Below are 23,236 nucleotides of genomic sequence, written 5' to 3'. Positions count from 1 at the left end.
AGACATAAACCCAAAGGGATAGAAGAATGCTCCTGCACTAAAAAAGTCTGCTCTATTTTTTTGTAATTTTTTTAATACAGCAATAAGGTATAATATCACTTGATTTTCCAATACATTAAAAGCATCTGTCAAGAAAAATATTGTGTGAATCTGAATTCACAATACATTCATATTTTCTTTTAAAATACAAAATGATACCAGAGGATTTAAAAAAACAAACAAAAAGCAGCTGTAATTTTACCGTACTTAATCCAGAAGTAAAAATAAAATTCCAGAGGTGAGTCGATGGCTGAAGAAGAAAAAACAAAATCTAAGCAACCATTTAAAAGCAAACACTCATGACAGCTGTAAAACTGAACTGGACTGGACAAAGCATGCTGACTGGACCACTTTTAATCCAACTGTTGTCGAGGATTTGTAGCATGGAGGGAAAAGACCCTGTAAGCACCTCAAAACTACAGGTATACAGGGTAAAGATGCACATGGAAAGAATATAATGGCTGCTTTGTGCAAATACACACAGTGGTCCACAGACTGGGACTTGTTCCAGTGTTGTCATGACAAAACATGGATATTTTAACAAGTTACACAACAAATAAATAAATTATCTGCCTTTAAACTATCTTCTGGTTTACTAAATATAGATCTTCATAATATATATTTATATATACTGACAGCAAAGTACAAAAAGGCCTGGGTGAGGGTTAATAACACCCCAAAACACATAGCTGGGTGCAGGTTCCTTCATGATTAAGGGAGGTTTTATCGGAAAGTCAGGCATTAGGTTCACAAGGATTTCTGTGATAACACTGTGGTTATTTTAGTACTTGTGTTGTTGTTGTATTTTTTGAGTTTTGTAGTGTAGCAATCTAATATGAGTGAATTAGGTTTAGGGCTGCAAAACAGTGTTAAATAATATAATAAATTAGAACAAGATTTGAAAAAGCAAATGCCAAATATTCTTCATGCATTTAATGTCATTTTATAATATTTTAGGTTTAATTTCAGACCCGAAACTAACAAAATGCAGTAATATTGTTCTATAAAATATTATATATATATATTAAATGTGAAGCTAAAATAAAGCTAAACATGTTTCCTTTAACTGTGCATTAGTTGCTAAAATTAAGCTTTATTCAAATTTAAATTATTTTACTATTGTTCAGGGGCTCATTTTATATATTTTTTTTAATCCACCAGATTTTTGTGTTCTTGGCACACATTTAATTTGTTTTTACACCACATTTAATGAAGCAGTCAAGAAGACGGTTACGCTAGCTAGCTAGCTTAACTGACACTCACAGCTAACTACCTTAACTAATATTCTGTGCTGGCTAGCCTAACTAAAACTCTCAGTTTAAATATCACCCTTTTTAGGAAGATAACACTAATTTACAGCACTAGTTTCTTTTTTTTTTCTTTTCACTGTAGCTAAAGCCTTTAGCATTTATTCAGTCTTATAATGCTAAAAAAACGTTAGCTAGCTAAAGCAACTTGGAAGTTCACACTAATCTTCGTAACAACTTTAAATTTTGGTCTCATCAAAACTTTGTTGGACATAAATTAGTTTCTTTTCAAACTAAAAAGTAAAAAGGATGGTAGTTAAGCTGGTTTAGCACATTGTTGTGTACCTTTTCTCGTCAACTAAAATGCTTCAGCTACCAATATGATATTTTTATATATCATCCTGCATATTTTATTGATGTATTCAATTATGAATTGACTTCTACAACATCAGCTGCATTTTGTCAGTCTTGTAACGGATTCTTTGCATGCTTACACTAAATTAAAGTGAAAAAGAATCTATCTTGAATAATTGTTAGTTGCAGCTATATTTAAGTCAGTCGACAGTAGTTGAAATTACACAATACCACAAAAACCGCAGTGTTTCACCAGAGGAATTAACCAACATGAGCAAGAGTGGACTTAAAACTAGAAACCATTTTTCAAGGTGCTGTAGCTCATGCTATTCTGACAAATCCTGTGACACAGATTTATTTTTTCCATTCTCAGCAAAATAGTCAGCTATATATAGACAAACTGTATAAATACGCAGCGAAAAGTGAACACCGCAAACCCAAAGACAGCATCTTTAGTGTCTCACAGAAAAGCATCCAGCAATACGAAACTGCAGCAGTGACAAACAGGCTCTCAGACATAATGCAGCCTGCTGAATTTTCTGGTTTTGATCAAAAGCAGTGGCAGTTTCTGCCTCACAGTGGATATGGACTGTACAGTTAGTATAATGGCAGTGCTGCCTTGCTGCCTGGAGTGGCGTCCTGCTAATGCGATGCTGGAAATAGTCCAGAATCTCCCATCTTGGATTGGTAACTCCCTGGTTGTATGGTTCAGACTCAGATTTGAAGAAAGATGCTCGCATCCTTATTAAAACCGGCTCATGGTGCACAGAGGACGAGGAGACAGAGTCACTGGGGGGTTTTCAAAAGTCACGGTTTGACCTCGGTGTCCGGCTCAGGACACGCCGGGGTGGTTATCGGCGCAGGTTGGGCCAGTGTAGAAAACCAGGAGGACATGGCCGACTTCGCACTGGTCAACGCTCCGCCCACTGACTGACCTGAGAGCGGAAAACCAAGAGATCTCACTTTTAATCTTGGTCTTTGAGACACTCGTAGCTACTAGCTTAAATGACACTAACAGCTAGCTTTTCCTTACAGAAAATTTTATTGTGCATTGGAAGTACCTAACTAACAGGGTTGGGTAGTAACTGATTACATGTAATCTAGATTACGTAATCAGATTACAAAAATCAAGTAACTGTAATAAGCCCAGACTACAATACAAAAATGCGTAATTAGATTACAGTTACATTGTTGGGGATTACCTGATTACATTTTATCATGCAAACAATGCAACTTTTTTATGATAGCCTAGCCAGTGTTTTCATTTGACAAGCAGCCCATTTGTTTGTTCACTAGATGTCATTATCATCCATTTGCCTGTGTAGTTTCTTGACAAGAAAAAGGTTCAAATCAAAACCCAAGATGGAGGAACCGTCAACGTCAACCAACCCAGATAGCAAAAAAACAGATTGGCAGATAGCAGACCGCTGGTGGCATGCCACTTGTGGTCCACCATCTCTTGAAATTTAACTTATCATGAATATTAAGAAAATACATGAAATGTTATTAAAGTGATGGATGAAGTATAACTGAATAAATGAAAAAGGTTTTAGACCAATAGTGACAAAATATTGGGGCATTTGACGACAACTCGCTCGCGGACCGCCAGTGAACCGATGAGCAAAACTCCAGCGGACTGCCAGGTCTATCCCCAGTGGGCTGACGGTGGTCCGCCAGCCTCTTGCTATCTGGGAAAAGACCTGTTCCAGTCGGCAAAAATACGTTCAGTACTTGGCAACATCGCCACAACTTTGAATTAAAGACAGAGGAAAATAAGATTGTGTATGTCTTGTACAAGTTGTGTAAAAAGTAATCCTAAAGTAATCAGATTACGTTACATGTTTTGGGTAATCCAATAGATTACGTTACTGATTACAAAATTTGCCGTGTAATCTGTAATCAGTAATCGATTACATTTCAAAGTAATCTGACCCAACCCTGCTAACTAATACCTGTTTGTCTAGGCCTTGAGGCCTGGATACCAAACCGTGATGCACCAGAGGTTAGTATGAAGCTAGCTTCTTTATGTTTATGGTAGACTTGTGTTTTATATGATAATAACATGATATATCTGTAAAAAGCCGTGATATCCAATTTAAGTTGAAAGAAAAAAGAACTTTGGTACTTGTACACTGAGCCTTACAGAGTCTCAGTATCTTCCCTCAGATGACTTTTTTGGGTTTAACCTTAAACCTTTCTTACCCACGGCCTTCCCGGTCTGGACCACGCTGCGACTGGTGGTCATCATGGCGTTCCCAATCTTCTTCCCTCGCTCGCTGTTCTGCATCGAGCTGCAGAGAGAAAACAAAAGGTTCACTAACCAGAACCGCTGCCTTGCCCTCCCTTTCTGCAGCGTGACACTTCAGGAATTCTTCCTCCATTTCCAGGAAACAAACTACACAAAAGTGCTGCTGCTAAATGTTGCGCCAACCTGTTAGAGGGGGGATTACGTAACAGCAGAGAGAGACTGAGCAGCAGCCACAGGTGGTGAATCTGATGAGCTGACCTGAGAGCGGAAACGAGACGGCTACGTTTCACAACAAACGGAGCGGCTAAATGTGGCCCCGCCTGGCTTTATCTGAGCTCTCAACCTTTCACGTGGATCCCCGCTGACCTGACCTACGGCAGGAATCTCGCTCCTGCATCATCCGGGCGAACAGCGGCGTTGTTAAAAAGACGATGGGGATACGTGTCAGCAGCTGCCGAGGGCAGACGGTCGTCACTCGCAGGCCTCTAATGAGCCAGTTATTTTCCACCATATTTAAAGTGTGACTCATCTTACAGACAAAACTGCTCATGAACAAAACCTGAGATTTCTAACGGGAAATTAAATGAAAGAATCTGAATTATAGGCTACTGGAAAAACTAAAGTTACACAGTTTTTTGCTCATTTTAGTAAAAGAAAAGGAGATGGAGACTTTCAGGACTTATTTTAGGACAGCAAACCAACTAAGATACAGAAAAAAAAAAGAGGATCGAGACTTTCAGGACTGAATTTAAACAATTAAAATAAAAAAAACTGGAATAAACACTAAATCTCGTAAAGAGGAGAAAATATACGGAAGTACTCACAAGATATACTAAAGGAAATGGTGAATAGCATGGTTGCATGCCATAATTTTAATTTAATTTTGATAAAATAAATGATCTAGTTTCACACCTTTTTAATGTATGAAACTGAACAGGCTTGAATCTAACTTTTAGATCCTTTCAAGTATTTTCTGTGTACGCTACAGGCAGAATTATGTGGTATGAAATGAACAAAATTCTGGGTTTAACAGTATTACACATCTGGGAAGCTTCATCATGTCAAAACACACAAAACACAGAGGACTGTTCTGTACACAAGTATAAACACAAAGAAGCAAATGAGGGCGGATGTTGCCGGTGCCGCCAGGTCAAACTGTCCCTGTGTAAGTAATGCAAATCATGAAACACGGCAGGCAACGATTGGTCAGAGTCCAACATGTCATCTGCCAAGTCCCTCCGCAAGAATTTATGACCCTATCTGACAGAGTGACCACATGAATCCTTCAGTCAGGTGGTCTGCAAGTAGGAAAAACCTCAATAGAATTGAGGTGGCTCCTGGTGTCCTATAAAAGTTGGACTTCACTAAAGTGAAGAGGAAATTTTTATAATATTTGTTATCTTTTTCCTGCTTTTTCCGGAAAATATGTAAATGTGAAGAAAGACCTTAACATTCACAAAAGATCTAAATTTACTACACTATGTTTTTATTTTTGTTTTTTTTTCTAGATTTTTTTGTAATGTTTTCCTGCGAGATAACTGATCTAATTAAGATCTACAACATTACAATGTTATGAGTAACAAACCATCTCATGATGTTTTCCAAATCTGTTTTGTAATGTTTTCCAGGTTTTTCCCGTAATGTTTTCACATCAGCTCTTTTTCTTGCCAGATAAAATATTTAGTTAAGATAAAAAACCTCATAATTTGGAGATTAACAATTAAAAGATTATGAGAAATTATGTTTTTCAAAGATTATTTTTTTCATAATACTACAGATTTCCTTATAGAGGAAAATAATTCTGCTGAGGCTGTGAATCTAAAAGAGACCGGCAGGATGTGAAGTCCTTATATGAAACCTAAAACCAGAGGGAAACTCAGACGTGTGCGTGCTGCTGTCATTCCTACAAACCACCAACAGATCCAGTGTTGAGATCTGACTGCAGCACCAGCATGACACCACCCTCTGCACAACGAGCCCGACCAAGCGTCAACTCTGTGGCGTCTCAGAGTCAGACGGCTGTCCTGGAGCGCCATCGCTCACAGGACGCTGCGTGGATCGACCAAACAAGCTGCGGTTGCTAAGCACTTGTTGCTAGGATCAATAATCTGGCTCCTCGGTTGCACGTCCAGCAAGAATCTGTCCTCGCTGCTCTTCCTTTTGTCTACACTTTCAAAGTAAGAGACCTGCTGTCAGGCATTCCCAGCATAGCAGTTTTTGTCGCTACAGTTTTTGAATAGAAAAATTTGAGAATTGCATTAAAAACTGGTCACATCTTGTTTTACACTTGCATCCAGGGCCTATTTTCAAAGACTTTCTTTAGATCACATATTTCTCAGACTATTGTGTAAGACTTTTCTTTTTTCACAGTTATTATATGTACATTTTTTTTTATTGTGTAACACAGACTGTAAAAAAAAAGTGTACACCGTGACAGCTCCTCATAAGTGAAGCCAAGACATGTGGAGCTCCCCCTAGTGGCTGGCTGCAATATAGGTCATAAGGTCCACCCCCTCCATGTTAGTGGATGGGACTTGGGCCTAAATAAAAAACTAAAGTCAAATATATATACATATTTTTTTTTAAATGTAGTTAATGTAATGCTGATGTATGTTCAAGTGTCCATTTTTCTGATAAGTTTTGCTTAATAAGTTAACTGACGCTCTAAAAACAACACGTGACATTGTGATTGACAGTTGCCATTGACAACCCCACTTGCACACTCCTTTTCAGGATTCGTATTGAGAGTAGGAACGTCAAAAATAACTGTTTGAAACTAACCAAATTAAATGTTGACATCAAGAATCGGAGTGAACGTTGCAGTTTTTCTTGTTAGTTAAACTTTAGTTTTGTGGGACTGTAAGTAAATTAGTTAACTAGCTAACTAAAACAACACTCCAACATAAGCTATGTGGGGGGAAAGCTGTCAGTTGGTAGTATAGCATTTACGTCTGAAGTCTGAATCCATAGTGGCACTCCAAACTCGCAGGATGGCGCCGCCTGTACACTAGCTTCACTTTGTCCAATGGAAGGAAGAGGAGACGTGTTGTCCATTTTTTTTTCCTACAGTCTATAATGGCTAACAGTCTTATTTTTTTGGTACCTCGGTACATTTGACAAAATTATATGACAATCTATCATTAGGACTTCAAGCTACATGCTGACTGCCGACCAATCTGTGTCTTGTGAGAACCTACTGGCAGCAAAGGCGGATTTAAAAACCTCAGAACACAGGTTTTCCAACTAAAACTCAAATTGAATTCATTGCATGATAATAATATAATGATAAACAGTCATGGTTTGAATGTCGTACTGTCGAGCAATGTATAACTTTCAATGTCTGAAGGGGTAATCTAGGTAAAATAATAGAAACGTCTAAACTTGCCTCCCAGTTTTCAACAGAACAGGACGCAGTAGTTCCCCCTGAACGCCTCAGTACACTCTATCTAGCTGGCTGACCCAAATAAACAGCTCCTTATGTAGCGTAGTGCGGTGCACTGACAATAAAGAAAGATCCTCTAACAGTGTGCGTCCGCCTGCAGCCGGCAGCTCGTCACATGACTCCTGAGAACATCTCTGCCCCCGGCTGCTCTTTGTCCGACACCGAGGGAACATAAAAAGCGTCAGCCTCATGTTGCCCCCAGCACCTCCGTAACACACAGCACATTCACAAGCGCAGGCTCTGTTTTTTTGTTCTTGTTTAAATCCGATGACAAGCTGAGAGGAGTGGATGGACTTTTTATTACTTTCCCAACCAACATCCCGACAAGTGCGATGCATCAGAGACGTCACCGTCTGCCCCACTAACCCCGACTTCCCCCCTTGTCGTCTTGTCTCAAGTTGCAGGAAAATAGCCGTGTTTACTGATGCAGGAAAACAAGGGAGAGTGCTCTGCTGTCCCCGAATGATGGGAGGAAACAAGGCAACGCTTTGGGGATGAGGAAAATGTCCTGAGACTGATGGACTCCACAATAAATAAACCCCAAAAATCTCTGAGCATCACAGCCCAGTACTTTCCTTTACACATGTTTTCTTTGGCTTCATCAAATACCCATTTCTTGTATGTAGAGCACAACAATTTTAACATCTTTAGTTGACTTCTTCTCTTGTGTTGTGTTTTTAGACACAAAAAGGCTTTGAATTTCTTCTGGAGGGATGAACAGAACTCTTTTACAGTCTTGGAGAACTGATGTCAAGTACCACTGATGCTGTTCTGTGTGTTGGGTTTTCCTTAAATTGAAAAGTTAACTTTGGGATGTCCTGATCGGAACATAAAATATGGCTTTAATTTTTCAGACCGTTGCCTTTGAGAATAAGGGCTCTGGGAGATGGGAGCTCTGCTGGTTATAACACTGTGTTTACAGCCAGTGCGGCGGTCGGAGTTGGGGGAGTGCAGGCAGGAAGTTTGGCACTCGGCCACGGGAGCTTCTCAGGAATAAACGCATCTCATTTCCTGCCTCGGCTTTGTGTTGGAGCGGGGCTCTAACACAGGAGGATATTCAGGCTGACAGAAGAAGTGTGTGTGTGTGTGTGTGTATGTGTGTGTGTGTTTGTGAGCTTTTCACACACGTGTTCTCGGATAAACAGCTTCACCGGACATCAGATACAAACATTTAAAGACAGTTAGAAACGCCGCCCTTTGTCTTTGAGTTTTGAAATTAAAACTATTTGATAGATGAATGGAAATTACCCTCTCGCTAAACCTAAGACTGGACCTTTACATACAACACTGGGAAAAATGGGTGAAGTATGTCAGACCCACCTGACATACCACCCACCTAGACCAGGCACCCCCACCCCACAGCAATGACACTCCTTGATGGCAGCAGCCATCCCCATCAGGATGCAGCCTGACACAGACACACACACAAAAACGCTTTAGGAACAACTAAAAAAAAATATGAAGAACAGCACAAGGTGTTGACCTGGCCTCCAAATTCACTAGATCCCAAACTGATCAAGTATCTGTGGGATGATCCACAGAGGCCCCTCCCCTCAACCTATAGGACCCAAAGACCCCCACTAACAACATGCTGTTGCCAGACACCACAGGACACCCTCAGAAGGCCCATGTCCTAGTCATAGCACCGTAACAGTGACCCCAGTCCTCCATTGTACTAATAAAAATTCCTCAAGACATCAAATAATTAATGAAATCTGAAGCTGATATCCTCCTTTTAATCAAAGTGTAACTGAACTTTTATTGCGTTCAGAAGCTCTTATTTTGAATCACATACAACACTTCCCTTTTCCTGAATACATAGAGGAATCTGATAAAAATGTCCCATCTTACATGTTTGACTCTGTCATGTCTGCTGTAAAGAAGGCGTGCGTCCACACACTTGGAAAACTTCTGATCTGATACTACGCAGTAACACTAATCTACAACTCTGCAGGTTGTTTGTCTGTGTTTGTTTACTGAGGCATCACGACAAATTTCACAGCGGCCCCGTCACCCAACACCCCAAGGTAAAGTGAGAGCCCCGAGTATCACGGCCAAGCAGATCGGCCTCAGTGTTCTCAGCGTAAAGCTAAGTTAGGAGACTCCGTGTGTGTGTGTGTGTGTGTGTGTGTGTGTTTGCGGCGGGGCATTTATCCAGAGCGTAACACTAGGAGCGGCGCTCCAGCTGTGGACGGAGTCGCCTTTCACCCACGCTTCCTGGAACGAAACCCGAGGCGAGGCCGAAGAAGTCTCCGGCTCTGTTTTTGAGAATGAAACTCGCTCATAATTAATGACCATCGCTGATATGAGACCCTCCGCCTGGGTCAACTCCGTCCGGGGAGCTGCTATATCCACCCACAGACACAGCATGAAGTAACACGCTGCCTGCTGCTCCCTGCAACATACATTCATGAAGAATGAAGCCGGGTGCTCGAGTGCACCGAGCCTGACAGCGTTTAGAAATTTAATCATCGGTGGTCTAAAACGAGACGACAGTTTGCCATAAACCTCATCAGCATTATTCAGAGCCTATTTAATTTATATGTAAGCCCTTTTTATTAGATTTTATCTGTTTTATTTCCACTTAATGCCAATATTTGTAGCATAAGAAAAAAAAAGTTGCACACTTTCATGGATTCATGGATATACTTACTGAATTGCGTTCAAATCAAGCTTTCCAGAATCAATTGAATTTGTCTGTTCATATACAGCATATACAAGGATCAGCCATAACATTATGACCTCTGATAGGTGCCTGTCAGTGGGTGAGATATATTAGGCAACGAGTGAACATTTTGTCCTCAAAGCTGATGTCAGAAGCAGGAAAAACAGACAAGACGAAGGATTTGAGAGATTTTGACGTGGACCGAGCTGCGATGACTTGATGAATGGGCCAGATCATGCCTCAAAACTGCAGGTCTTGTGGCGTGCTCCTGGTCTAAAATGGTCAATACCTATCAAAAGTGGCCCGAGGAACCAGAGACAGGTGAGCAACAGGAAGAAGGGGGTCTGGTCTTATGGATCATGTTTTCTTTCTGCAACAATGTTCGGTATTCCCAGAAAAGCATATTAGTCTTAATGTTGTGGCTGATCGATGCATATTTTTAATCCCATTCCTTCACGTTAGGTACGTCTGTCTTCTGCTACTTTCTGGTAACAGCAGACAACAGGATCCTAAACAAAAGTGCTCCCTTAGAGGAGTTAAATGCAGCTTAGTAACTGAACATATATTCCTGGCAAATGTAGCTCCCGTCTCTCTGCTAGCTTGCCTTTGTTTTACTAAAAAAGTGAAAGCACAATTGATAATGTACTAACTCAATAAAACTTTTTTTTTTAAATGTTCTTTTTAAGAAGCAGGATGCTGAAAACAAGAACAACATTCTCCTTTACTGCTGCACCTGCAGATTCGTCTCCCAGCCACCAGAGGGCAGCAGCACACACGTGCTAAACCAAATCCGCTGAGCTGCAGCTGATCTGATGAAGCCTGAAAGCTGGTAAACAGCTCTGCTGCTGCCTCTGCATCCTATCTGCTGTTGTGTTTGTTTTACGCGACAGTGAACAGACAGAGACGCACAGCAGAGGGATGGAGGAATACTCACTGTGAGAGTCGTAGCTTCATGTCAGCGACACTGTACTGGCCCTGGAACGGGTGACTGCAACAGAGAAGATGAGAATAAAGAGATCTCATTGTTAATATACAAAAAAATAAGATGATCTAGCGAATTATTTTGGTACATAAACCTTCTCTGGAATCTATTCAGGTCATTATGTGACTGTTTATTTATTTTCATTCCTCTAATTCACTCTATTTTATCTTATTTTTGTATTTTTGTTTTCTTTTATGTCTCTATTTTTATTTTTTTCAACTGTAAGATGTTGTATTGTCGTCCTATTTAGAGGAGAAATACAAATAAACACAGAAACCCTGAAAGCCTCAACTCTTGTCACACTTAAACAAGTTCGTTTCAATTGAAAATAATCAGGCGTGTGTCCTCTGGCAGTGCAGTATGACTGGCTGCTCGATTTCTACAACATAAATCGTGTTGTGCCCACATCTGCCACACATGCCTCCCGTCCACCTACCCTGGAGTGATGGCGGTCATGGCGTGGTGCTTGTTGCTGTACCACACCCGATAGTTGTGTGTGATCTTCCACGCTGTGACGAAGGGCGCCCCATAATCAGCCAGCAGCCTCTCGTTATCTGACACAGGAAACAGTGTGTGATCAGCGAATGTAACTGGATTTACGAAGTCGATTACAGATTCATTACAGTCTCCCTGGGGCATCGTCGCATTAGATGGGACGGAAAGACGAAATGACTTGAAGATGCAGAAACACCGGCAGAAAAGTAAGTGTTGTATTTATTCTGTCTGCGTTGAGTTCAGCTGAAAACATTTAGCCTGTTTTTATGTTTTCACTACCTATGTTGGGACAATAATCTGGATTTTAAGTATACAAAGAGTGCTGCTACCTTGCTGTAATGCAGAGGACAGTAGTGAATGGAGGTAGAGGGTGAACTGGGCTCTGATCCACTCGTCTCCGCCCTCCCAGCCCGTCCCGTCCAGGAAGACGTCGTCTCTGTTCTCCGTCACGTGTTTGACCAGGTAGTCGGCGAAGCGCAGGTCTGCCGTCGTCAGGCTCAGGACCTTTCGGAGCTCGGGGTCCTGGATCTGGACGCGGGCTTCCTCCACCTGCAGCGCCACAGGCCGTTGGGATTTAAAAAAAAAAAAAAAAAAAACGCTTGCGTCTCAAAGCGAAAACATTCAACACAACTTACTTCAACAATCGCGTCACTGAGGTGCCTCTGCTGGCGGAAGAGGATGTTGGTCGCCCCGGCAACGAAGCCTCGCACCGACACGTCCGACAGGAGGTGATGCTGCTGCAGGGCCATGTAAGGCAGGCAGAGGTAACCCTGGCAACAACAGGAGGCAAAGGTTGCTGTGTTAATGACTACCAGACAGCGGCTTATCGCCACCCGTCTGATCTGAGGCTACCGTGTCAGAGGAGGGGCATGTTATCTGGCGAAAGTGTGACTGAGCTGAGATTATTTATCAACTAATATAGATCACAAACAAACTGGTGTCTGCAGACGTCTATAAATAGATGAGACATTGAAGAAGAAGATGACAACCTAAAAAAGAACTTAGTAAACTCAGTAACTCTCACAGACCCCATCTTTGATTGGTAAAATCACATTAATCATTGGTAGATGAGGTTACCTTAGTAAAGATGGCGAGCGGCAGGCCATACTGATCCTCATCCAGACCCGACACCAGGCCCTGGGTGACGGCTCCCTGATCGCTGACTGCCTGCGGCTGCACAGTGATGGGGGTCCCGGGTTTGGAGTCGAAGGCGTCCGGGAGCACCGTCTCCGTCTCAGCTGCTTCTTTAGCACCGGCTTCTTCCAACACGCTGGGGTCCAGTGTCTCCCAGTCGCTCTCGGAGGACTCTGGGGAGGTACGTGTCGGCGGCTTGAGGTGGTTGTTGTCCCCCTCCGTGCTGTTCCCAGAGGACAGAGCGTCTGCGGCAGACTGGGCCGTCTCCACCCCCTCCAGCTCCAGGGGGTTGTTGCCGATGTCGGTGGCGGACACGGAGACAAACTCCTCAGCTCCGGAGATGCTCTCCACCAGGCTCAGGTCCTCCGACACGCTGCTCTTAGGTTTGTAGTGAGACGAGTCCACCAGGCCGTGCTCAATCATACCTGCACAAATTGAACTCTTAGAAATCATCTCAGAAACCACTTAATAGAACAAAACCAGCCAACAGTTGTCCCCTCTGTCCTCATTTTGGAGTTACTGACCTGGAAACAGCGATAAAACCGTCATCAGAGCTCCAACTAGTCTGTTGACAGGAGACACATAGAACAGGACCTGCAAACATGTTCCAGAAAAAAAAAGAAAAAAGATTTGCAGGATCAGATTTCAAAAGTGCGACTAGAGAGGAGAAGAGATACGTTTCAGTTTGAGGTCTCACCTTCTTCTCCAGCAAAATAAGCTTGAACAGGATGAGAACCTTAACAGATAAAAACAGGATTTTAAGAAGTTTTAAAGAAGAACCTGGATGTTTGTTTTAATCCCTTAAAACAATCTCGTCATTTTCCCACCTTGTGTCTGAAGTGCAGTATTAGATCTCGTGGTGATAACCCTGAGAAGAGAGAATCAACAAAGGAGGAGGAATTTACCCTCAGAGAAAAATGCATGCACATTTTTTGTGCAGCGAAGAGCAATCACATGTTCACACGCCTGACGAATCATGACGACAACAAACACGGCTGCTGCAATTTACTAATGACTACAGTGACAATTTTCAGGTTTATCGAGCTAAACTGAGCTAAAAGGTAGAAATACAACATCTGTTCAGTTCAATCTACCTAGATAAACCTGCGATCCCTCCAGAGAGGATCCCCTCAGCGAGCCGTTCATGTGGTCGTAAAGCTCCTGCGGAGGAAACGGGACGTAAGAGGAGTCAGTAACAGGAAGGTTAAAAAAAATAAAATAAATGAAAAATTTGAGGTTTGATCAGAGCGTTGTCTCACCTTTAGGATGGAGATCTGTGAAAAGTCTTTCTCCTCGAAGTAGGCGTGCGTGATGAGCTGCAGTTTAGCTTGAAGCAGACCGTAGAGAGGCTGAAAGTGTATCAGAACAAGCGTCATTTACAGTACGAGCCATAAAAAAAACAACTAAAATTGTTTAAAAGCAGCAGCCCAGATTTATTTCTGCCTTCATTTAGATTCTTTCAATCAACTCAACTTCACTGGTAACTTCTGCAGCACGAAAGGGAACCAAGAATCTACCAAAAAATGTGTTGATTCTTTTATTTAAGCGCTGAAGTCACGTGAGATCTTTATCTTTATTATAAAGACAATGTGATGCTTTTTGATTTTTAATTATTTTATTAAAAACAGATAAATTTTGAAGTTTCGATTGTTATTTGGACAACGTGAACATTTAAATTATCCTCCACTGTGGGATAAATTAAAAGATTATCTTGTCTCAGGGTTCTCTTAATTGCATCTCTTACTATTTTAATAAATTCTGACAAAAAATAATAATATTAACAATAAAAAATGGTTAATTCAAAATGATAATACAAGAAAAATGCAGTAAAATTCTGCTTTAATGCTATATTTTCAGTAGTTTTTATCATGAAGAGGATATTTTTATTTTTACTTCAATAAGCAAACAATAAATTAAATCAAATTTTAATTATTTAATCTAAAAATTAAACAAATAATCTTGAACTCATTAAAATCCATGCACAGTGCAGGAAAAAAGGAATAAAAGACAATTTCTTAACAGTACAGCGTCGTGGTCTCACAGAAAAGCTTTAAAAAGAGTTGATTTAAATCTCATATAAATCTCCGTGGAGACGCAGAACAGAGAAATCTGAACATGTTGTTTATTTCAGAGCCTCGCTGGAGTCAAGATGCCGGGAAATAAAAACTAAACATATAAATCTCTTCCCCTTTCTCTCCAGTTGATCTCAGTAAGGTCACAGTTAAGATTTTACTGCCTCTGGGACTTGACTCTTGATTTAATTCTGTCGTCTTGTTTTAAGATAACTGCATTATCCCGCTGGCTGACTCACCACTCGACTGAGGACGCAGACGCTCTTCTGAACCGTCTCCCTGGTGACGTCGGCCTGACGGACCTTTAGGGCCTGGAGGCATTCAAAAAAATAGTTAATAAATAAAGCTCTGCGCAAATGTCTCCAGCAATGGATGTTATGCTCACGATGATGGTGTCTAAATAGTGCCATTAAAATGACAGAAAGTGAAACATGGACAGACCTTTGCTTCTATTTGCCGATAGCAGGAAACGCCATAGACACACTTCATGTCTCCACTGAGCGGCGGCAAGTGGAAATACACAGTGTCTGCAAAACAAGATGGTAAAATAAACGTCTGTATGTTAAAACTATACGTCGCAATAAACCTCTGTTAGTGGTTCTCATACTGCAGGAGGTAGAGATCCGTTAGAGACAGCAGCTGTTTATTTGCATATAGAGCGCAAAACTGAGATCTGATCTCAAGCGTTGGCTGAGGACGCATGTGAGACGTATTTTAATGCCAGATATGACCACAGGTCTGGACTGTGGAGAGGGAAGCAACAGATTCAACATCAAACACCGAAGAACTGAGAGGAGAGACTTAAAGTGATCGACAGCAGGGATTTTAATCAGCTGCCTGTCGGCTGCCAAACTGGATAAACTAGCAGGCCCAAGCCAGAATTTACAAGCAGCTCATTGGTGCCGGTTTCCCTCCCTCTACGGCAGCAGCTCAGACAACCGGGACAGGTTTGGATTATTAACTACAAGTGACACCTGGTTACGTTTAAATGCGACTTCTCTTTGACATCTGAGCTTCACCGTGCGGAGTTTGGCACAAAGAAGACAGCAGAAAGTTTTAAGAGACTTGAAAGATTCGAGAGCGCTTGTGGAGCTTTCAGTGATGCATGGAGACGTCTTCTATTTGCCACTTCATAGGTTTATCGTCATTTTTTTAACCAAACGAGGTGCCGCAGGCGTCGTGGGGATGTTTTCTGACCATGTAATGGAACTTTATTTATGACGAAAAGACAGAAATTATGTTTCAAAACTGAGTATTTACATCTTAAAACATGCCTCAAGGGGGACCTTCATCTTGTTTATCTTCTTCTTCTCCTCCTATGTTTCCATCATCATCATCTTCTTCATCACCATCTTCTTCATCTGCGTTGTCTTCTGATGTTTCTTCTTTATTGCTCTTTTTCATCTTCTTCTTTGTTCTTTTTCGTCTTCTTCTCATTCACTTGCTGTGTCATCTTCTTCTGCGTCACCTTCTCCCACACAGTTTATCTTCTTAATCTTCTTTGTCATCTTCTCCTTCTACGTTGCGTTCTTTTTTCGTCTTTCACCATTTTCTTCTTGTTCCTCTTCTTCTTCTTGGTTTTATTTTACTGCAGAGCCCTTTTCATTGCACATTATACATTAGATGGTCTTCCTGTTTTCTAAGCAGCTGCTGATTTCCATTTGCTTCTTACGAAACGTAAATAAAGGTGGCAGATAAGAAATGTATATGTTTAAACATGAATGCGCAGAATTAAATCAAGCATTCTGTTTTAAACTGGGTTTTAATTTTGCGCTACTACAAACCGTGAGTAGAAATGTTGTTTGGATCCTTATTAAACTAATCGGAGCGGACATAAAGCCACAGGCCGACCAAAGGGAGAAACCTCAACTTAACTGTCAGCCTTCGTTTCATCTGCAGAGCATTTTGTAATGTGGTTAAGACAGCAGAGGCTGAAAGGTCAGACAGTGGATGTCACAGATTAAAGAGGAAGGCAGGCATCTGGACAGTGGCCACCACAACAGGCCAGGACTCAACAAAAAGAGGCATGAATGTCTAAAGACAAGTGATTTTATCTCTTTCTGACGAGTCACAACGTTAATATGAGCGGCTGCAAGATCATCAACAAGAGAGCAGAAAAATGCAGAACTATTATTCTTTCAAATATCCTTCTGTGAGAGTTTTTTTTTCTACCATATAATTGAACTTCTGCAAGGTGCCATAAATCTGAAAGCTACAAATCACTCTGATCGTACATTCACTGATACATATTCATGCAATTATTCAGCCAAAGACGGAGCTAAAGGAATCAGAAGGAATATCAAATCGGATTCAGGTATTTAGTGGTATAAACCTTTGATAATGTGTTCAATATTAGCTTATAATGTCAACACTTGATTTAGTGGTTCCTCCGTAAATCCATTCTTCCTGAGAGTGTTTGCCCAATGTGGGGCAAACAACAGGTGATGAGATTCCAGGAAGGACAGAAACATGAAGGTAGTAAAACAACCAGCTGTTCAAACACGTGTTTGAGAAGATGAGCGAAGCCAGAATCAATGTGGGCATAGGTTGAAGTCTTCTTCTTCTTCTTCTTCTTCCCGGTCTTCATTCACTTCTTGTTCTTCTACATCTTTTACCTTTCTCTTGTTATTTGTCATTGTCTTCTTGTCTTATACGGTTTCTTCTTCACCTTTTTCATCTTCTTAATCTTCATTGTCGTCTTCTATGTCTTCTTCTTCTTCATCTACGTCTTTATCTTTTCCTTCTTCACCATATTCACTTCATCTTCTTTGCCCAGTGTAAGCAATGTAAGCGTATCCAGTAACTTGCTGGTGGCAGACAGGTTGGGTTGATTATCCCTGAAACTGCTGACCTCCTGGATTTTCACCAAGAAAACATTTAAAATTTCCAAACTATTTTTATCTTCTCTGTAAGTTTTGTATTGTTTAGACAGACACACACATCCCTACAGACACTTTCAAACATGCTATATGTGCAGTTAGCAAAGAAACCTTTCCCTTTTTCTTTGCCATGAATAATTCTCTTTATCCGTGACAGTATTTGTTTCAGTGTTAACAGTAGAATAAGCTTCTATTGTATTCCTCTGCAAACAACACCCAGTCATATCAGTGTGTCTGTTGGTTTTACGAGCTGCAGAGCAGAGGGAGTCGGTCACCAGTGTTATCTTTTAATCAGGACAGGACACAAAAGCGAAGGTTTTCCCATGATCATAAATGTAAAATTGAGACAAGAAGCGCTGCGTTTTGAATCAAAACCTTCTGCTGAAACTGAGTTGAGCAGCTGAAAGTCTGAGAGTCCTGTTCTGTGTTGTAACTGTAGAGCTGATGGGTGGAGCTTTAGAGCTGAAAGTCTGGATGTGGTTCAGGATGTGAACCACAGGACCGTCACATGACAGCAGACACAACACACAAGTCAGCACACTATAACTCACCCAGTTCAGCCTGGATACTCGGTCTAATATTAAAAACAAGAACGGTTTTCAATTCTTTTAATACGTTTGACTTTCTGCAGGTTCCTCGTATGAAAGTTTGCATTTTTTTAAGACATTTCAATGATAGGGTCTGAAATTATTCAGCAAATGATTTAATTTATTAACATTTATGTATGAGGAACAGGTTAAAACTCCTCAAAGCTTCTGTAGACGACTGATTAGCAGTTACCGGAAATGTTAAGTTGCCGTTACTGCTGCACAAGGGGGTCACACCAGATACTGGAAACAAAACTTATTATTGCAACTCACCAGTATGCAATAAATAAATAAATGCACAAGTATATTATTCCTGTTTCAATTAATTTAATATGGTTTTCTTTGTCTTCAGGACTCGTGCAAACTATTTTTCAATTTAGTTACACAGATGTTGCGTAGATGTAACGTACCCTCTTGGTAGTTGTGGGCTCCGTCAGGAAGAGCCAGGAAAGGGAGGTACTTCCACTCCTCTGGCAGCAGGTTGCTGTCATGACCCTCGTGTGGCAACAGCGGCGGGTATGAGAATTCAACCTGAGGAGAGAAAAGATGAAGCCTCACAACTCTCCTTTAACTTTCAGAACATTTCCCCTCCGCGTTTCAGGTTATTAGACTCGCCGGCGTTAAATACAGTGAGCTGAAATCTGCCCAGAAACCGGAATATAAATGGAAGTAAAACAAACTTTGTGGTCATGGGCTGCTAGATGCGTGACTGGAGGGTGAAAGCCCATCGAGGTTCACTCTAACAAAGCATTGAGCCAAGTTGGCGAGCAACAAAGCCGCCAAGAACACAATGAGGAAGCAGAAACATCCTCAAGAAGGCTCTGGTTGTAAGACAATGAAGCCACGAAGAGAGGCAGATGCTACCTGATCAATCAAAGTAGGGTCAGCTGTGTCTGATTTTTAGCCAGGAGGCCAGATTAATTTCACCGCAGTTGATCTGGAGACTCTGTTGGGAACTGATTATGCTCCAGCAAATGCTTCCGCGGGGCCAATCAAATACTTTGGGTGGGTTTTATGAAACACTGGACAGAAGAATAACAGTGACATAGTCATGTGAGTGCTCTGGAGTTGACTTAGTTTACAAATAAATAGCTCTGATTGGTTGTGGGACTATCTAATTGTATGCAGAGGTATTTTTTTTCTCTCTGTATCGGTTGAAACGCACCCCATAATGAAATCCAAATGCTTTGTTACCACTTATTTCCTAAAAAATAGGTTTTGAAGCTCAGTGTGGGTGGCACCGGACAGCGCCACCTTGGCATAGCCTGTCTCCATTTAACGTCCAGTTAATTCAGGAACAGTGAAGCGGAGGAACACAGCTAGCTAAAATAAATAAAAGCGCCCACGCCCTTAACTGTGCATAACTTTAAGCCTTGATATAATTTAAACAGGTGAGTGATATGAAAATGTAGAATTTAGCTGGAGAAACCATAACTGTTTTTGTACCAGACTGTAAACGTGCGCTGTAAAGTTAGAGATTTCAACATAGAGATCTACGGGGACTGATTACAAAATACCAAATAAATGGATTTCCCTTTCAATTCCAACAGAACCTGTTTGTTGCTTTTTGAAGAACAGTGAGCTGTTATTTGTTTTTCCTCCAGCCACACTTAAAACAGCTCAGGAATCTTCTGTCGTCTACGGTCCAAAAACTGAAACTTTCCAACCTAAAGGCAAAGTTTTAAAAGTCTGTTTTGCAAAATTACGCAGCCCAAACATCCCCTTTTCAGTTCTTCATTCACCACAAAAACCCGACAACAAAGCAGCCTGATTAAAACCGTGAAGTTCTGCCTCAAAGCCGAGCCTCATGCTAGCAGCGGACGTTAAGAGCCTCTGACAAGATTAACCTGAAACCTGCTGGTCCTGAACGCCACACAGGCCCGGCGACAATGACTGACTCCTGCAGAGGGAACTGCCTCGGGGCGAAGGAGCTGCTCCTCACCTGTCACAGGTGATGCTCGCAATAAAAACACATCCGTGAGTAGAGGTGAAGTGACACTTCTGGTTTTATCTTTAACGATATAATCAGGAAGGAAAAAAACGGTCTTTGTTGAGACACGTGTCCATTGTTTCCAGGATATTTAGTATTTATAATATTGCAGTTTTGTGGTCAATGTCTGGATTTTAAACACTTATCAGTCCCCAATCCATATCAATATCTTCTGGCATTATGACAAATTTAAAATGGTCCTCCAGCATCAAGCCTGTTTGAATAATTTTTGTTTTTTTTGGATCTTGGCCTAGCCTTGCCACATGTCATTCCAACTATCTTGACGAAGGCCAGGTAGGAAGAACTTAAATTAAACTTCCTGCGCTTGTTGGAATTTGATCGTGACATAATATTTGACTCTTTCAGAGTGTTTTTCTTCAACACCTAAAAGACCATAGGTATACTCTGTCTGTATCATAGAAATGTTCTTAATTATAATCTTATAATTTCATTCTGTGCTATAGTTTGGGAGTTTTTTCTTACTCATTATATAATATCTGTGCAATACTTTGTCCAATTCATAGTCAAACTCCACCGCTTGGTGTGTCACAACCTTTGATTATTTTAATATAATGTTTTTTTGTATTCTGCTGCATCCATGAATTATGTTTCCAGTAAAAAATGCTGAAACACACATGAGGACAAAAGTGTTTTCCATCCGGCCAGAGAAGCAGATGGTCAGCAGGTGAATGAGAGGAGGAAGGCGGTCGACAGAGAAGCAGGCAGACGGATTAAAGAGCCAGGAAAACAGTCTTCTGATGCCCAGCAGGAGATCGCTGACCCCTATCAGATAACCTCCACCACCAGAGGCGACAGGCCCATTTCCAGGCCCACAAAGGCCGTACACTGTGTGCTTTGTTAGAGCTTCAGTCTCATCTTTGCATCAAAAAACTGCTGTTTTATCTTCCGCCGGGCAGAGCAGCTGCTTGAAAGGCCACAGAATTAAAAACAGATGGAGAGCAGAGACAACAAGGGGGAGTGCTGTTTGGTCTTGTGGCTGCCAGCTCGTACATTTAATACATTCTAAAGCAGCAGCAGCAGCAGCAGAAGAAGAATGAGATAATTTAACTAATTAGCAAGTGTTAAACGCAGCTCTTGTTGCGCAAGAGGCAAAAGGTCGTCATGTGAGCGAGTTCATCTTTGCAGAACAGGTTTAAACAGACAAAGTCTCAAGAGCGGTTGAGTTTTTAGCTGCAGGTGGAGCTGATGTGACAAGAGTGGGGATCTGTTTTGTCTGTCAGGTATCTAAATCTGGCTCTGATTTGTAGACAAATGAACTTTTAGACTTGAGTTCATTGAAGCAAACATCTCATAGGCTGCTCATGTACACATTTACCATCTGAGAACATGTACAAAAACTTCAAAGACATGTTTTGCAGATGGTTTTTATCTCTTCGAAAACAAAACATAAAACAAAACTCTCTGGCACATCTACTAGAGAATCTCCAACTTAGAAAAAGACGCTAAACTCTCACATTTGCGCTCGGAAATATGAGGCATCTCTGTTTTGCTTTCACCTTTTAAAAAAACACATACCTGCACTAAATAAATGTTGCCTTTTATTAATGCAAGTGCAGTATATAAAACTGATGCCTGCTTCGTACAAACAGAAAGTCACCTTGCAGAAAAACACAACCTGCAGATAGGGGCTGCCGGCAGAAATGTCTTTATTTTAGGGAGTAACGTAGCTAAAAAGGTCAGGGAAGACTTAGGTTTAGCTTTTCAGGGTGATGCAAATTGCAATAAGATGAATATCTTCCCCTTAAAGTGCTCAGCACATAATAATATGCGACAACAAAGGAGCAAATAGTCTCATATTTAACATTTCCTCACTAGTTTTGCTTGAAAAACAACATGAGCAGTTGCTGATATTTTTCTTCCCATGCACTGACTGATTTAATTGGGTAAATGTTTCACTCTTCACCTGCACACAGATACAAACTGGGACAATGAAGCTGCAGCCTGTCATGAAAAGCACTGCTGTTGAATACACAGAAGTGGAAAGATGTCCAAGTTGGCAGCAGAGAACATGTTACATAACCCTGGGAGGCCAAAGCAAACAGCTGATGTCAGTCTCTAACCCACTCCCAGGACAATCTTTACTATCATTCTCACTGTTGTTATTATTATTACTATTGCTATTATTATTGTTATAATCGTTATTATTATTCTATAGACAGTGTGCAGGTAAAATACAAAAAAATACTTCCAATCGGCTGCATGATAATGCTCCATTCAAAGAAAACGTGTAGTGGGAATGTGTCTTTATATGAGTTCAATAATAAGAGCCAGTTAGCAGTTAGCCGGTGTTAGCATGGAGCAGGGGTTCACGTACCTGACAGCCCTTTTTGTGGTGAAATCCAACCACCACGATGTGCAGCACCGGCCCTTTCACTTCGTCTCTACCGCGAGACTCCATTCCCCCCCTTGCGTTGCAGCCGTCCGGTGTTGTTTTTGTAAACACAGCGACCAGAGCCGATCTGTTAGCCCCTGAATCGATGACAGAGACCGACAGACAAGCAGCAGCAGAGATGATTTTTCTCTTCCGCTTCGGTCCCGCTGCGCCGGAGCACGTACGAGCGGAGCGAGAGCATTCCCTGCTACGTACTTCCGCATTAGACTAGCTTTAAAACGGTTTACTGACAGATTAGCACAAGTTTAGCTTTAGCTTTCAAGTTGATTCTTAAAGCCGTATCAACAAACAAACCATGTTATTGTGGCACATTTGAATTAATAATTAAATACATTTAAATATATAATATTAAGTAAGTTTAATCAAATAAAATCGCTTGCAATTCGCAAGAATCACCTAACTGCTTATCTGCTAAAGTAAACTATTACGTTTTTAGCATCCCTCATTTATCTATTTTTACTTTTTGTCCCCCTCATTATGTTTTAAGTTGATTATTATTGTTCGTATCATAATAAACTATCACTAAACTGTTGGGGAATCACAATTGTTTTTTTTAAAAAATACACTGGACTGGAAAAAGTACATAATTTAGCACATACTAACTGTAAGTGGGAATGCTTTCTTCTTAAATGAAGATCATGGAAAAAATGCACTAAAATACACTTTTATTGTTGTTAATTTAATTGTTT

At 41.1% G+C, this 23,236-nt stretch overlaps 1 protein-coding gene across 2 annotated transcripts; it reads right to left on the bottom strand.

The window, feature by feature from the left end:
* Window positions 1-75: 75 nt before the first annotated feature.
* On the bottom strand, window positions 76-22,741 carry avl9 (AVL9 homolog (S. cerevisiase)). 2 transcript variants are annotated; one of them, XM_084566520.1, is made up of 16 exons: window positions 22,470-22,741; window positions 18,555-18,675; window positions 15,120-15,205; window positions 14,918-14,989; window positions 13,866-13,955; window positions 13,701-13,767; window positions 13,434-13,474; window positions 13,304-13,342; window positions 13,131-13,200; window positions 12,550-13,031; window positions 12,108-12,242; window positions 11,802-12,021; window positions 11,414-11,531; window positions 10,930-10,983; window positions 3,843-3,931; window positions 76-2,575 (listed from the first exon to the last, which is right to left on the bottom strand). In XM_084566520.1, exons 1-16 carry the CDS (start codon window positions 22,551-22,553, stop codon window positions 2,448-2,450), a joined length of 1,896 nt encoding a protein of 631 aa, XP_084422646.1. In that variant the 5' UTR covers window positions 22,554-22,741; the 3' UTR covers window positions 76-2,447. The 2 variants fall into 2 exon arrangements, with proteins under 2 accessions (XP_084422646.1, XP_084422647.1); XM_084566521.1 differs by having other exon boundaries at window positions 12,108-12,209.
* Window positions 22,742-23,236: the final 495 nt, after the last annotated feature.

Source organism: Chelon labrosus (genome assembly GCF_963514085.1).
Source record: "Chelon labrosus genome assembly, chromosome: 18".
Lineage (NCBI taxonomy): Eukaryota > Metazoa > Chordata > Actinopteri > Mugiliformes > Mugilidae > Chelon > Chelon labrosus.
This window is presented reverse-complemented; position numbering and strand designations above follow the sequence as displayed.